Below are 13,068 nucleotides of genomic sequence, written 5' to 3'. Positions count from 1 at the left end.
CAATGGCTAATGGGGAAGAGATTGCATTGGTTCACTGGGCTATGGAGCGTGCCTGGTAGACTACCTACCAGAGACTGAGCTGGGCAATAAATATAATGCTCAATTCAGTGTGTGGAATCAGAATTTGTAAGTACAGTGTAGAGGATAATAGTTTTCTTTTACAAATGCCTTCACAAAAATGGCTGCCAGGTAGCGAGAGGGATTTGTCCTCTGAGACAACTCCAGTGACGCTGTAGGCTATAAAAGCAGAGGTGAGTCATAGATGCTGCAGAGAGCTGGGCAGGTGAGCTTTGTGAAATGAGGGAGTGAACCAGGCCACTGTGTTTGGAGCCACACAAGTGGCCCGTGAGTTTGGCTGTGCTGTGTAGTGGGTGTCTAGAATGGAGGCTTCTCACAGGTGTATAGAGCCAAGCCAGGGTTTCAGTCCCCACAGAACAGTCTCTCCTTTATTTAATAAGCAATGGAGAGTTAGAAAAGTTTAAGCAAAATATTCAATGTATAATCATAGATAAGACATAAAATGTCACTGTAAATTCAGTACTTACTTGCTTTAGCAAAATCAAAAATGATTTTAGAGGAGTTAAAAGTTTATGTTTTCAGAAGTGAGTTAGCTTTTCTTTAACTATGTTATTATGTAGACAGACTGATTGATTTTCCTTTTCAAGTAAAAAGCCCACTCAGCTCATTTCACCTTAAATGGGCACTTAAACTCTAGTAAGGGATGGCACACTGTCTGCTGCAGAGCACGTCCTGAGCTTCACCTCAAGTGACTCCTCCAAACGCCTGGTCAGTGAGAACAGGGACAGATCGTAGAAGAGCTTCTACTGTAGCCTCCCTTAAATTAGTAACTATTTTAAATGAGTATTTGGTACTCATACCCTCACCAGGAGGAATCCTTCTCATTATTTTATTCCTATTCCGCATATCTAAAGATCTCCCCAGGAGGTTGGCTTACAGTATTAAAAGTCTCCATGTTAAAATAAACCAAAATATGACTTGGGGTATTATCGAGTAAATTGATACATATATAACTCTAGACCTCTTATCTATATTCCATTATACAATAAGAAAAACAGTTAACTTGAAGGCTGTTTAAAATAATATAAAGAATGCGAGTGTAAGCTGTGTGTAGTGGCCCACACCTGTAATCCAAGCACTGAGAAGTAGAGAGATAAAAATGAGGACTCCAGCCCATCCTTGGCTGCTGAATGGGTTCTGAGCCAGCCTGGGCTACATGAGACCATCTCTCAAAAAAAAAAATACACACACACACACACACACACACACACACACACACACACACACATATATATCAAAACAGTAAAACAAGAACCAAAATTTGCTTTATTTGAATTGGCAGATTTTTCAGAAAAACTAAAATAATTTGTAGTTAATATAAGTTTATACTTGTAGCCAGGTGTGTTTGCACATCCCTTTAGTCCCAGCGTTTGAGAGGCAGAGGCAGGGGAACCTCTGAGTTCAGAGCCAGCCTGGTCTACAGAGTAAGTTTCAGGACAGCCAGGGCTACACAGAGAAACCCTGTCTTGGGGAAGAGGAGGAAATACACTTGTAAAGAATAAGTCTTTAAATAGATGTAAATGTGAACTGTTTGAGCATTCACTTCCCCTGTTTATTAGGATGACGTTAGTCACCACTTGTTGCCATACCTACTAACCTTGTCAGTTACCATGACTAAACTGATGATGATGATGACAATGATGACGATGACGATGAAGATGATGTCTTGTAACAAGGCTAACATGTATTTGGCATGGAAAGAGTTTACCAAGTGCCTAATGCTCTGCTAAGAACTTTACTAATATTAACTCATTTCTGTTTCTTACAGCTATAGTAAGTATTCCCATCTTGTAGATGAAAACCTGATAGATAGATAATTTAAGCAACTTGCCATGGTTACACTATTAGTAAGTATAGAACCAGACAGTGAGGTTCCCATTTCTCTCCTAATAACATGTGTCAGCACCGAGCCATGCTTAGTTTTCTTGTGAAGTAGTTGTTTGTGCAAAGCCTCACAAGCATTTCTAGTCCTTTCTTTACCACCCTAGCCAGAGTATGCTATAGTTGGTTCCTCTCTACAGAAGGAGCATAATTTTCTCATTAGCCATTCAGCAGGAAGTATTTATTAACTACTTAAGTGTGTAAGACTCTGACTGGGAAATAGTGACTTCCAGTAGAATTCTCCAGTGTCACCATCACAGACTACATCCTCTCTTTTAAAATTAAGCACTTCTAGAAAATGGATACTCATGTATATCCAAAACCTTACACCTCAGCCCCAGTGAACAGTGCCTTCACTATGGCCATTTTCCATGCTTATAAAGTTCACAAACATGTGTACAGCTCGGATGGCTAGAATTCCTAGGATCAGGCATAAAAATGGTCTATGAGGACCCGGGCAAAATGTCCTTCATTGCAGCTGTGGCATCTCTGTGACTGGTGCCTTGCATGAATCTTTCAGGGTTGAGGACTCCTACAGTGCATGGCTCTCAGAAGAGCTCCATTCAGCTTAGAGGCATGAGTAGGCTTGTCACTTGTCCTTTCCTGTGGTGAGAGTGACCCAGCCTTGCTCCACTGCACAAATCCTGTCACTGTTTTCTGCAGACTCAGTACCTGTAGGGTGTGATCACTGAGAACACATAAGTGTCACAGGCCTAGTCACTGCAGAGGAGCCATGGGACGCAGTATCTGTTGGTGACATTTTAAGGGGGGGTTCCTTACATTATTAATAAAGCATGCACATACTTATCCTGCAGAGTATAAACATGTGGATCCATCTCAAAAATTACATGCAAGTTAGAACAGAAGTGCAGGACCATCTATTTTCCTTCCTGATGGCAAGATAATGTAAGAAATTTGATAGTGCCAAATGTGGGTAGGTGACATATTGTGTTTTAGGAACTTGGCATTGCCTGTCTAAACCTTAACTGTGCATAATATTTGATCCTACCTTAATGAATCTGTCCAACAAAAAGATTCACCCAGGTTTACAAAGATCTATGACATGATAGAGCCCTAGTCTATCAGAGAAAAGATTGAATAGTTGAAGGCACACTCTGAATGCAGTGAGGTCACTTGGGAGCATGCACACTGATAGAGGAGGATATCCCCTACAGCACTGATAGAGGAGGATATCCCTCCAGCACAGAGGGAGACACTGCCCTGCAGAACAGTATGTATGATGCTGTTGTGTTAAAGGTGCAAAACTCTCAGGGAAGAATCTATAAATAATTACCAGAGATTACTCTTAAGTTGGTGGGTATGAGAAGAAAGATCTACTTCATTTTTTAAATTATAATTTCAATTTGTATTTATAGAGTATGATAATCCATGTCTATAATATATAATGATCAACTTAAGGTAGCTAACATTTTTATCTCCTTAAACATTTTTTAAACTTTTGATTAAAGCATAGTAATTTTTAATATCTGTGCAGTAAAATGTGACATTTAAATTTTATTCTTTTCAAACCAGGAAGTGTTTCTGTCTTTCTGTCATTGCTTCATGTTGGTAGCCTTTGAGTCATCCTCTTCTTATTATTCATAAAGTATATAATGGTTTACTGTGAACTGCAGACACCCCAATGTACCATTATGTTGTACAACACTAGAACCATTTCTAAATACCTGCAGTTCGGTGGCTATTATGTAAGTCTCCCAGTCACTATCGGTGTAGGAGTGGGAAAAGTGAGCTGAGCAGTAACCATGCACTTAGTCACCACTCTGCTCTGGACTGTGGGTGTGATGGAACTAGCTCTTTTTAAGTTGCTGCCATGGACTGTAACCTGGAATTGTGGGCCACAGTGAACCCTTTTCCTCCAAAGTGCTTTTTGTTGGGTTACTTGTTCACAGCAACACAAATGAAACTAGGACCCTGGGAATAGTAACAAAAGGTTTGTTCCAGGTTAGTGATTGCCACCTCAATGTCTTATTACCATCTCAGTGACCTGAACACTGAGATACCAAAGGCCTAGAGAAACCTAAGACTTTTCATTGAGGGAAGATGAGAACAATATTAAGAATTGTACTGGACTCCTGCCCCAACCCTTTAATTCCATCAGAGGTTGGAACAAAGGATACTTACTTCACCATCCTTAGAACTAACAGTGCTCACATGCAGAACTCTCCCCAGAAGTAAGTAGTCTAGGGACATGGGTGGCCCCAGAGACCTCAACAGTGCTTGGCTTCCTGCAGCAACACCAAAGTGCACAGTCAGTGTGTGTGTCTCTCTCTCTCTCTCTCTCTCTCTCTCTCCCTCTCTCTCTCTCTCTCTCTCTCTCTCTAACACACACACACACACACAAAGAGAGAGAGACCAACAGACATAGATATATAAATAAAAGATTTATTATTATTACAAGAACTAAGAAAGAAATTAGAAATTTTAATACAAAACCCTTAAGCCAAAACCAGGGCATGAGACTGTCACTGCCCAGAAATCTTTAAAGTATTTTTCAGAAATGTTAGTTAAGTAGTAAGTTACAAAGAATGAAAAATGCTAGAACTGTAACAGATGGTCCTTTCAGGCAGACCAAAGATTTTTATACCAAGAATAGATTTAATCTTTTTTTATCCCATAAATAATGCTGTTTGTAGAAAGAGGAGGTTGAAATCCAAAGCATGAAGAATAGATAAAGCAACAAAAACCTTTAAAGATACTGTCATCAGAAATGAGTTGTTTTGTTTTGTTTTGAAAAATGTTATTTTGAAGGTGATAATATTATTGTGCAGTAGGATTTTGATAGTATAAGCTATTAAATTTTTGCAATGATGGCACTGCAAATTTTATTTCTCTATAGTTACTAACTACAAAGAATAAATGTTAAGATGTGTGAAGTATTAAGTTTTTGTTACTGTAGTAGGATGTAAATTACATGAGTCTATATGTGCAGAGATGGATGCCGATAGTAACAGATACAGATATGAGCGCGCCCAGTACTCAGACTGATATAATTACTAATATTAAAACAGCAACTGTTTTAAGACTCCTCAAAAACATTAAATTTTCATATTTAAGAACATTAGATTTTGAATGCAGAGTCCCATTTATTATTGAAATCTAATATACTACTTTCTGTGGACAATATAGCAAAACATTTGCAAGTAGTGTCTGCCTTCCATGTTACTGAAAATGAAGCCCTGGCCTTCCATAAATCTCAAGTTGATGATAGATGAGGCTCGGATAAGACAAAACATCTCAGAATCTATAACTTTTTAATAAGTAGCAGACAAAAATTTTAAAGCATAGTAGTTTTCTAGATTTTTAATATATGTCTGGCTGTCATACGACTGCCAAGGCAAAACTGGCTGTCAGGATGCCACTGCTGCTAACATTCAGGTTTGTGTCCCTTGGCTTCTCTTCCTAGAATTACAGAATTGTCCTGTAGCTTACTTCAAGAATGCATTGGAGTATTCTTCCTGTTTTATCTCCCTTGAAAAAGAGAAAAAATGCCTTAGGGTTTCTGTTGCTGTGACCAAAGGCAACCTGGGGAAGGAAGGATTTACTTCAGCTTAGAGCTTACATCACCACCAAGAGGTGCTGCGTACTGGCTTGACCTCCATGGCTTACTTAGCTTGCTTTCTTTCTTATACAACCTAGGACTACCTGCGTAGGGGTGTTAACACGGGCAGTGGGCCTGGTTTCATCTCCATGGCTTACTTGGCCTGCTTTCCTGTACAACTTCAGACCACCTGCATAGGGGTGTTACTGCCTGCAATGGGCCAGGCCCTCCTGTATCAATCATTAATCCAGAAAATACCTCAATTGAAATCCAATGGAGGCAATTTCTCAACTGGGATTCTCTTTTCCAAGTTGACTCTAGTTTGTATGTATAAAGCTGACAAAAAAACTAACCAGCACTAGAAAGTTTATTGCATTTTATTCTATATTAAAAGGGCCTTCGTTTTCTCAGCCTCTGTTCCTATACAACTCAGGATCACCTGCTGAAGGGTAGTACCACCCACAACGGCCTAGGCCTTTCCATGTGAAGAAAGCACTCCTCGGACTTGCCTACAGGCCAGTTTTATGCCGCCATTTCCTCGGCTGAGAGTCCTTTATGTAAAGTAATTCTAGTTGATATAAAACCAAAGAACACAATAAAACTTATGGAACAAAGGAAAGCACAGCAAATAATGTAATTGGGAAAGATGTCTTCAAATACGATATTTAGTGTAGCCCCCTTCACTTGAATAGCTCATGGAGACCATGTGAAAGTATATTTAAAAGTCCTTGTGAACGTAAAATTATTCCTGATTTATCTGATTTCTAGTACTGTTTTCACGTATAGATCCCAGATGTATGGACTTGAGATGATTATGTCAAAGCCTAGATCAGAAATTCAAGTACTTAATCTACTCCCAAAATCTAATCTAGAAAGTAGTAATAATAAGCCAACCTCTCACAACCTCTTACTGCCTGTCACCTCAGTTATGTAGCCAAATTAGTAAATTTAGTAAATGTGGAAGACCTTGGACATTTTCACGATACTTTTTTTCTGATGAGTAGCTTTCTAATGTCATTAGAATTTAGGAGACATGCTATTTATGTAGCCTTTTGTTATTGTTCTGTGAGAATGTATATTTCACTACTTAAGTAATACGAGAACATAACTGAATATGGGAGCCTCTCAAAATCCTCATTTCTGCTCAAATAGAAGTGTCTGCGTAAGTTGTCAGAGAACTGCATTTTCACATTTTTTTCTTTGCCTTTGAACCTTTGTACCTCAAACTTTCAAGTGTATTTATTATAAAGATATTTCCTATTGAAAATAATTTTTAAAAACACGGTCTTAATCTGTCGGTAGTCCTTGCTGTCCTGGAACTTACAGTGTGGTCCACACTGGCCCACAATCACCTCTGTGCTCTTGCCTCTGCCTTCCATGTGCTGGGTTTGTAGATATGACCCGGCAGCAGGCTTCCTGACAGTTCATTAGCAGGCCAAAGATAGTCCACATCAATTCCATTTCAGATGATTTTTCAAAAGTATTCAGTACTGAAGGGAAACATTTTTTTTAATCCATAAGTTGGTTACAGATGTATTTCTTAGAAATAATTGAGATATAAAGGGATTAAAGCTTTTACCTACATGTACATACATACATACATGTGTACATATATTTTGTGTGTGTATGTGTGTGTATGCATGTGTGCATGTATGCACATTAGCTTTAATCTTTGAGAATATTGGTTTTATTTTAAATATGAAGGCAATCTCACCTGGCTTTTGTTTTTGTTGTCATTGTGAAATGTTCAATTCAGGTTCTACATGGTCAGCTATTATGAGCGGAGTCACAGAATTGCAGTTGGAGCACGCCATGGCTCAGTAGCCCTGTATGACATCCGGACTGGAAAATGTCAGGTAAATAAATCATCGTGACTTCTTCTGCATGAAGCTATTGAAGGGAGTGAGAGACTAGCCCTTCACCAGGTGACAGACCGGGCTGCTGGAACATTATGGATAATGTGTAAGAGATCGATAGTTTAATGAAGGACTCAAAGAATATAGAGCCCCGCCGTCTCTATTTCCTAAGATTGAGGCTGCCATGGTTCGCAGAGGAGCAGAGAGAGGAGGCATGATTGATTTTACAGTATGTCTCTTCTTTGTTCAGTGTTGTCTGGTTTTCCTATTTCTGACATGCTTCCTAAAGAAAGCTGGATGCTACGTGTGAGGAAGTGGTGACAGAGCAGAAATGGTGAGAAGGACGGGACAGTGAGCAATGACGAGGCAGTAACCTAGTCGGAGTCCATACAACCAATCACAGGAGCATTTAACACAACTCTGTAGAACTGGTGTTGGCTCACAATAATAGTGTGTCACTTTTTAGACTTTATACTGCATTTTATGATTTTATGACATTTTATTGTTCATGAATTATTTTGACTTTGATCTTGTTTATCTGATTTTCAAAATATACCCGGTGGATAGATGGGGTAAGTATATTCCCATTTGAGATAGAAAAGGAATTGAAGCTCAGTATTTTAAATCACCGTTTTCTAGAGTCACACCATTAGCTGACAGCAAAGCCAGGGTTAAATTCTACCAAAGACCTATAAAATCTTGATGCTCCTTGACCACAAAGTGCCAAGTCATACCCTCTCCTGTTTCAGTGCAACATTTAGTACTGAAGAGTTCTTACAGTGTAGACAGGAAATACAAGAAATCCGTAAGGATGTTGAAGACTTTAGTTTATTTCTCTATCGTAATAAGCTGCTAACCTAATGCCCTCTTCAAAGCTTCCTTGATAATTTGTCATGAAATAGTTGTAAGGCCTCATAATACGGGCTAGGGGTAAAAGATTCCGGTTTCAGACATTTTTAAAGGATGCTGTTTTGAGTATTAAGTGCATTTCTCTGAGGGCACTTCTGAGAGTACACTGCACATAGAATGTGCAGCACTGGAATATTTGTTTACTTTCTAATTGGTGTGGTTCCTTCTCCAGCTCACTCTGGTCTATATCACTTGCCTCTTGGATCTTATTGAAATCAGTGAAAAATACTCTGAAGCTTGTTTTTTGTTCTTGATATAATTCTTTTGAAAAGGATAACTTCAAACAGCATTTCCAAAATACCCCATTTTAAACCTTTACTTGTTTTGTATGAGGGCAGGACACAGCATATGTGTGAAGATCAGAGGAAACTTTGAGGGAGACAGTTCTCTGTTTCTACCATTTATACTCTGAGGATCAAACTTAGGATGTCAGGTTTTATTCCCCCACCCTACCCCTACGCGCGCGCACACACACACACACACACACACAAACACACACATCCAAGCCATGTGCCAGGCCCCAGAATATCTTCTAAGAACTCTCTTATTTGTTTGTTTGCATATTTATTTATTTGAGACCATGTCTCACAATGTATCCCTGGTCTACAACTCACTATTTAGTCCAAGCTGGCCTCAAATGCACAAAGATCCAGTTGCCTCTGCCTCCTGAGTAATGGGATTGAAGGCATGTGTTATCATGCCAGGTTTCTATTTAATTTATTTTGAATATACCTAAATATATAACTTTACATATCAGTGAGATGCCATGTCATATTTTGATGCATGTATACATTGTATAATATTTAAATCAAGTCAAATATCTCTGTATCTTCAAAAGTTGGTCATTTCTTTATGATGAGAACATTCAAAATCTAGTAGCCCTTTAAAGTGTATGTTACATTGTTCTGTAGTTAACACAACTATGCAGAGCACAGCAGAGCATTTCACTTCTTTATAACTTAGATAGCACTGACCAACCTTTTCTATCCCGACCCCCACATCCTGTGTCTCTGATAACCACGAGCAGTTTTGAAACAGTTTCTTCATTCTTTGGAGTATGTTACTAAATAGCAAATTTGAAAGAAGTACAAACATTTCCAGGGTTAAAAGAAGAAACCGTTTGTTTGCTAGAGAGGTAGTGTAGTGAGAGTATATTCTGAAACCACACTGCCTGGACTTAGTGTTAGAAGGACTAGAATATATTCATGTATATGTAATAAGCGTGAGCCATGATTATTACCTAACTGTACATTGCTTTAAATAGGACAAAGTCAGTCAGCTCCCCCCGCCCCCGCTGCCATGGTACCGGCTAGATTTGGTGTAACTTTGTCCTCATGACTTTCCTGATGATCTCTATCCTCACATTATTTCACTTAACCCTTTAAGTATAATAAACATAGTACCAACCAAATAGCAAAATTCAAGCTACCCACCCTGTTGACCTATTCTTGCTCATCTCTGCTTAATACGTTTTTCAGTCTGTCCTCTTTTTTTCTGTAACATTCTGGAATCTTATTGATAAATTTTGTTTGGCAACTTTTAAAAACTGATATACTATTAACTGTATACTATATACTATTAGAATATTTTTGAGTAAAGTTAGTTAAAACTTCATGGTAGACCCTTTTCAAACAGTTTTAGGTTTGTGGCAAAATTGAATGGCGGATGCAGGTGTCGTATATGCACTGCACTCACATATGGATGAGCTCCCTCTGAGCCATCTCCTCCACTGCAGTGGTACCCTGGCATTGTGGCTGCAGATGCTAGAACACGTTGGTAGTAGATGCAAAAGGCAATGCATGCACACTCACTACCGTGAACACAGATGTGAAAGCTGGATGCAACACGAATCTCACAGATGGCCAGATGACTGGGGCTTTGACTCCATCTTCATAATAGAGAAAGAAGTGGGAGGCTAAACAGGAGGGATTGATTGGTGAGGAGAGGATGATCCTGGAGAGCGGCCAACAGTCACGGGCAGTATTCCTCTGACTCCAATGCAGTGCTGATGCTCCCTGTCTCCTGTAACACAGGCTAGGTCTCCCTTGGGTTGTGAGGCTATAAACTTTGAACATATGTATTCTCTGAAGGCCTGGATGTTTGGGGAGATGAGAGAACTTCTAGAAAAGCCCTTCTCTGAAATTGCTACATCTCCCTTTCTTTTTAATCTACATCCCAAGAAGCATGTGTGTGGGGAGGGGGCATCTTTTCTAAGCCCCAACAATTATAACTGATAAAGCTATGCTTTACTTTTTCACACAGCCAACAGTTTGCATTGGGGTCCTCTCCTGTTGTTCTGTATTGATGAATTTGAACAAATGCACCACTGAATATTTTTACCACTATTCTGACATACAAAGGAGTTTCACTGCCCTAAAAATCATCCATCTGTATAACATTTTAGGCATAGTTTCTTATTTCTAGTAACCATTCCTGGATTACATGGCTACATCATAAGATTTGTGCATTTTGTTAACCAGACGATCTGAAACTGTCTCCCCACACATGTATATGAGCACTAACTCCCTGAGCCTTTCTGTAAGAGGCCTGGCAGAAATGACGATTTTCTACAGAGACACCTGTGTCTCTCAAAAGGGCAATCAGACTGTGGGAACAGTGAACCCCACAGAAATGGGAATTTCTCCAGGAATCTCATGCCTGGAGAAGGAAAGTGTGTCCGCCAGAAGGGAACTTCTCTTCTGCAAAGAGATTCTCCTGCAGGTATTTCTCACAGCTTGTCAGACAATCTCACAGGGTGATGCTGACCCCAGATGATGATGGGTCAGTGTGGGTGGGTGTGGCCACACCTTGACCAGAATGTGTGGCCCTCTGCTTAAACTTTGATCTCAGTTCAGGACCTTCAAGAGATCTGAAGGGTTCTCTGGGTCACTTTGTACCTCTTCCCAGTATGCCCACGTTGAACAAGTCTCTGTTCTCTGGTTTGCACTATTAATTTGGCTCTTTATTAGCATATTAAGAACTGGTAGTTGAACCTGACTTGGTGCACAGGTTGTGAGCCAAGTCTCACAACATTTTTATGAATTACAGACTTTTAAGCACATAAATTCTCATTAAAAATGAAACTTTGCCTTTGGCCTGACTTTCTTTTAATGTGTTTGGTATGTTGAAAGCTAGGGAAACACAGGGAGGCCAGAAGACATTTGTGTTAATAATTGGCCCTTTCCTTCCACCATGTATTGAAGCAGTCTCTCCTGTTGTTCCTGCTGCTGTGCCACACACTGAGTCAAGCTGGCCATGAGATGCTGCTTTCTCCTCTCTCCACCTCACATATTGCTGGAGGAGTGTGGAGACTGCAGAGATGTGCCACTTCACCTGGCTTCTCTATGTGAGTTCTGGCGTCCAGCTCAGTGTCATCAGGCTTGTGTGGTAAACCTTTTTATCCAGAGTCGTCTCCCTGATTCCACAATCGGACTGTTTTGCTTCCTGTGTTTTGTCATCTCAGATAATAGACTATTTATTCATCAATTTATAATTTATCATTTGTTCTGTTTGTTTTTAAAAATTAAAATAGCTCGTCACTGTGCTAGACAGCATATTACATGCAAGAGATCACAAAATAAATAAGTATGTCCATCAAGGAACAACTGGTGGCCAAGACAAGCAGACCCATCTAGCAAAAGCATTGTGATCAGCCTTTCAAGAAGGGGAGCCCACAGAGAGTGCAGGAGCACTAACCTGAATTTATGCAGAAATCTTAGGAGAGCTGCTCTGGAAAGGGTACCATAGAGGGAAGAGGTCTGAGTGGAAAGACTGGAACAGCGAGGGCTCAGGAAAAGGAGGAGAGTGACAGCAACATTATTCCAGGCACAAGATAAAATATGTACAAAGCCCAGAAGTCTAGCATGGACAGCAAAGGCGTGCTTATCAGAAAACTTCCATGTGCTGCCCTGCGCACGTGGAAGTGGTCCATGTCACAGCAGTGCTGAGGGTATTGCATGTGTGACAAGAGTTACAACAAGGAGAGACACATCTATGACATATTAGATGATTAATCAGCCCAGCTTTGTTAGTAAGTTTTGTAATGCTAAGTTCCAAGAAGATAACTGACTACTAACATTTTCAATATATATTATATTGATATATATTATTATATATAATATAAACAAAATATTATTTATAAGAAAGGGAGGCTCAGTGAGCTTGCTGAATGTTTTCAGTGTGGGATTTAAAGTATTTTATGAAAATAAGCCCCTGTGACTTTTCTGAAATATACTTAATTATGGCAAGCATTCCGAAGTATAATAGATATCAAAAGGAAGCTAATATTCAAGTCTGAACAGGCATGTTGGCTGGCACACCTACAGGGATAGAAGTTCAGAAGACACTGTTGTCTGTGAGCGTAGCCAGGGTTTGACTTGTTAGGAGGAGCAATGGGCCTTAAGGGACAGTAAGTTGGTGTTTCTCTGATGCTTACAGTGGGCAGTCTAGGTGTTTCCCCATTGCTCTCGCAGCATGTGCTTCCTATGACATCCTGAAGCAGCAGCCAGAACTGGAGCACTGGGGCAGTCAGAAGACGGATGCTGGGAGGACGCTGGCTCCTTGACACCCTGGAGGAGTTAGTTACCTAGTAGGCTTCCTGCTCTAACAGAGAAATACTATTTAGAGAAGAACCTCAAGAAAAAACAGACAGATTACCCCAAATAGTAGTGGAATTTAGATTGTGTTTGTCTGAAGCTTGCATTATCTTAAAATAATATTTCTAAGTGACTGTGCAGAGTGATTCTTCTTCTTACCTCACTTGTCAGACCAGCATCAGACCTGGAA

At 39.8% G+C, this 13,068-nt stretch overlaps 1 protein-coding gene across 1 annotated transcript in view; it reads left to right on the top strand.

Annotated features, from left to right (window-relative positions):
• The window catches only part of Wdr7 (WD repeat domain 7), a 270,408-nt gene that overhangs the window by 216,178 nt on the left and 41,162 nt on the right, over window positions 1–13,068 (top strand). Inside the window, exon 25 of the mRNA XM_028774209.1 lies at window positions 7,275–7,374. Coding sequence (XP_028630042.1) covers window positions 7,275–7,374 — 100 coding nt within the window. The remainder of the gene's footprint in view (window positions 1–7,274; window positions 7,375–13,068) is intronic.

This window comes from Grammomys surdaster, unplaced genomic scaffold, assembly GCF_004785775.1.
Source record: "Grammomys surdaster isolate TR1022 unplaced genomic scaffold, NIH_TR_1.0 239, whole genome shotgun sequence".
NCBI classification, from domain to species: Eukaryota; Metazoa; Chordata; class Mammalia; order Rodentia; family Muridae; genus Grammomys; species Grammomys surdaster.
Note: the sequence above shows the minus strand (reverse complement) of the source record. Positions and strands in the feature narration are given on the sequence as shown.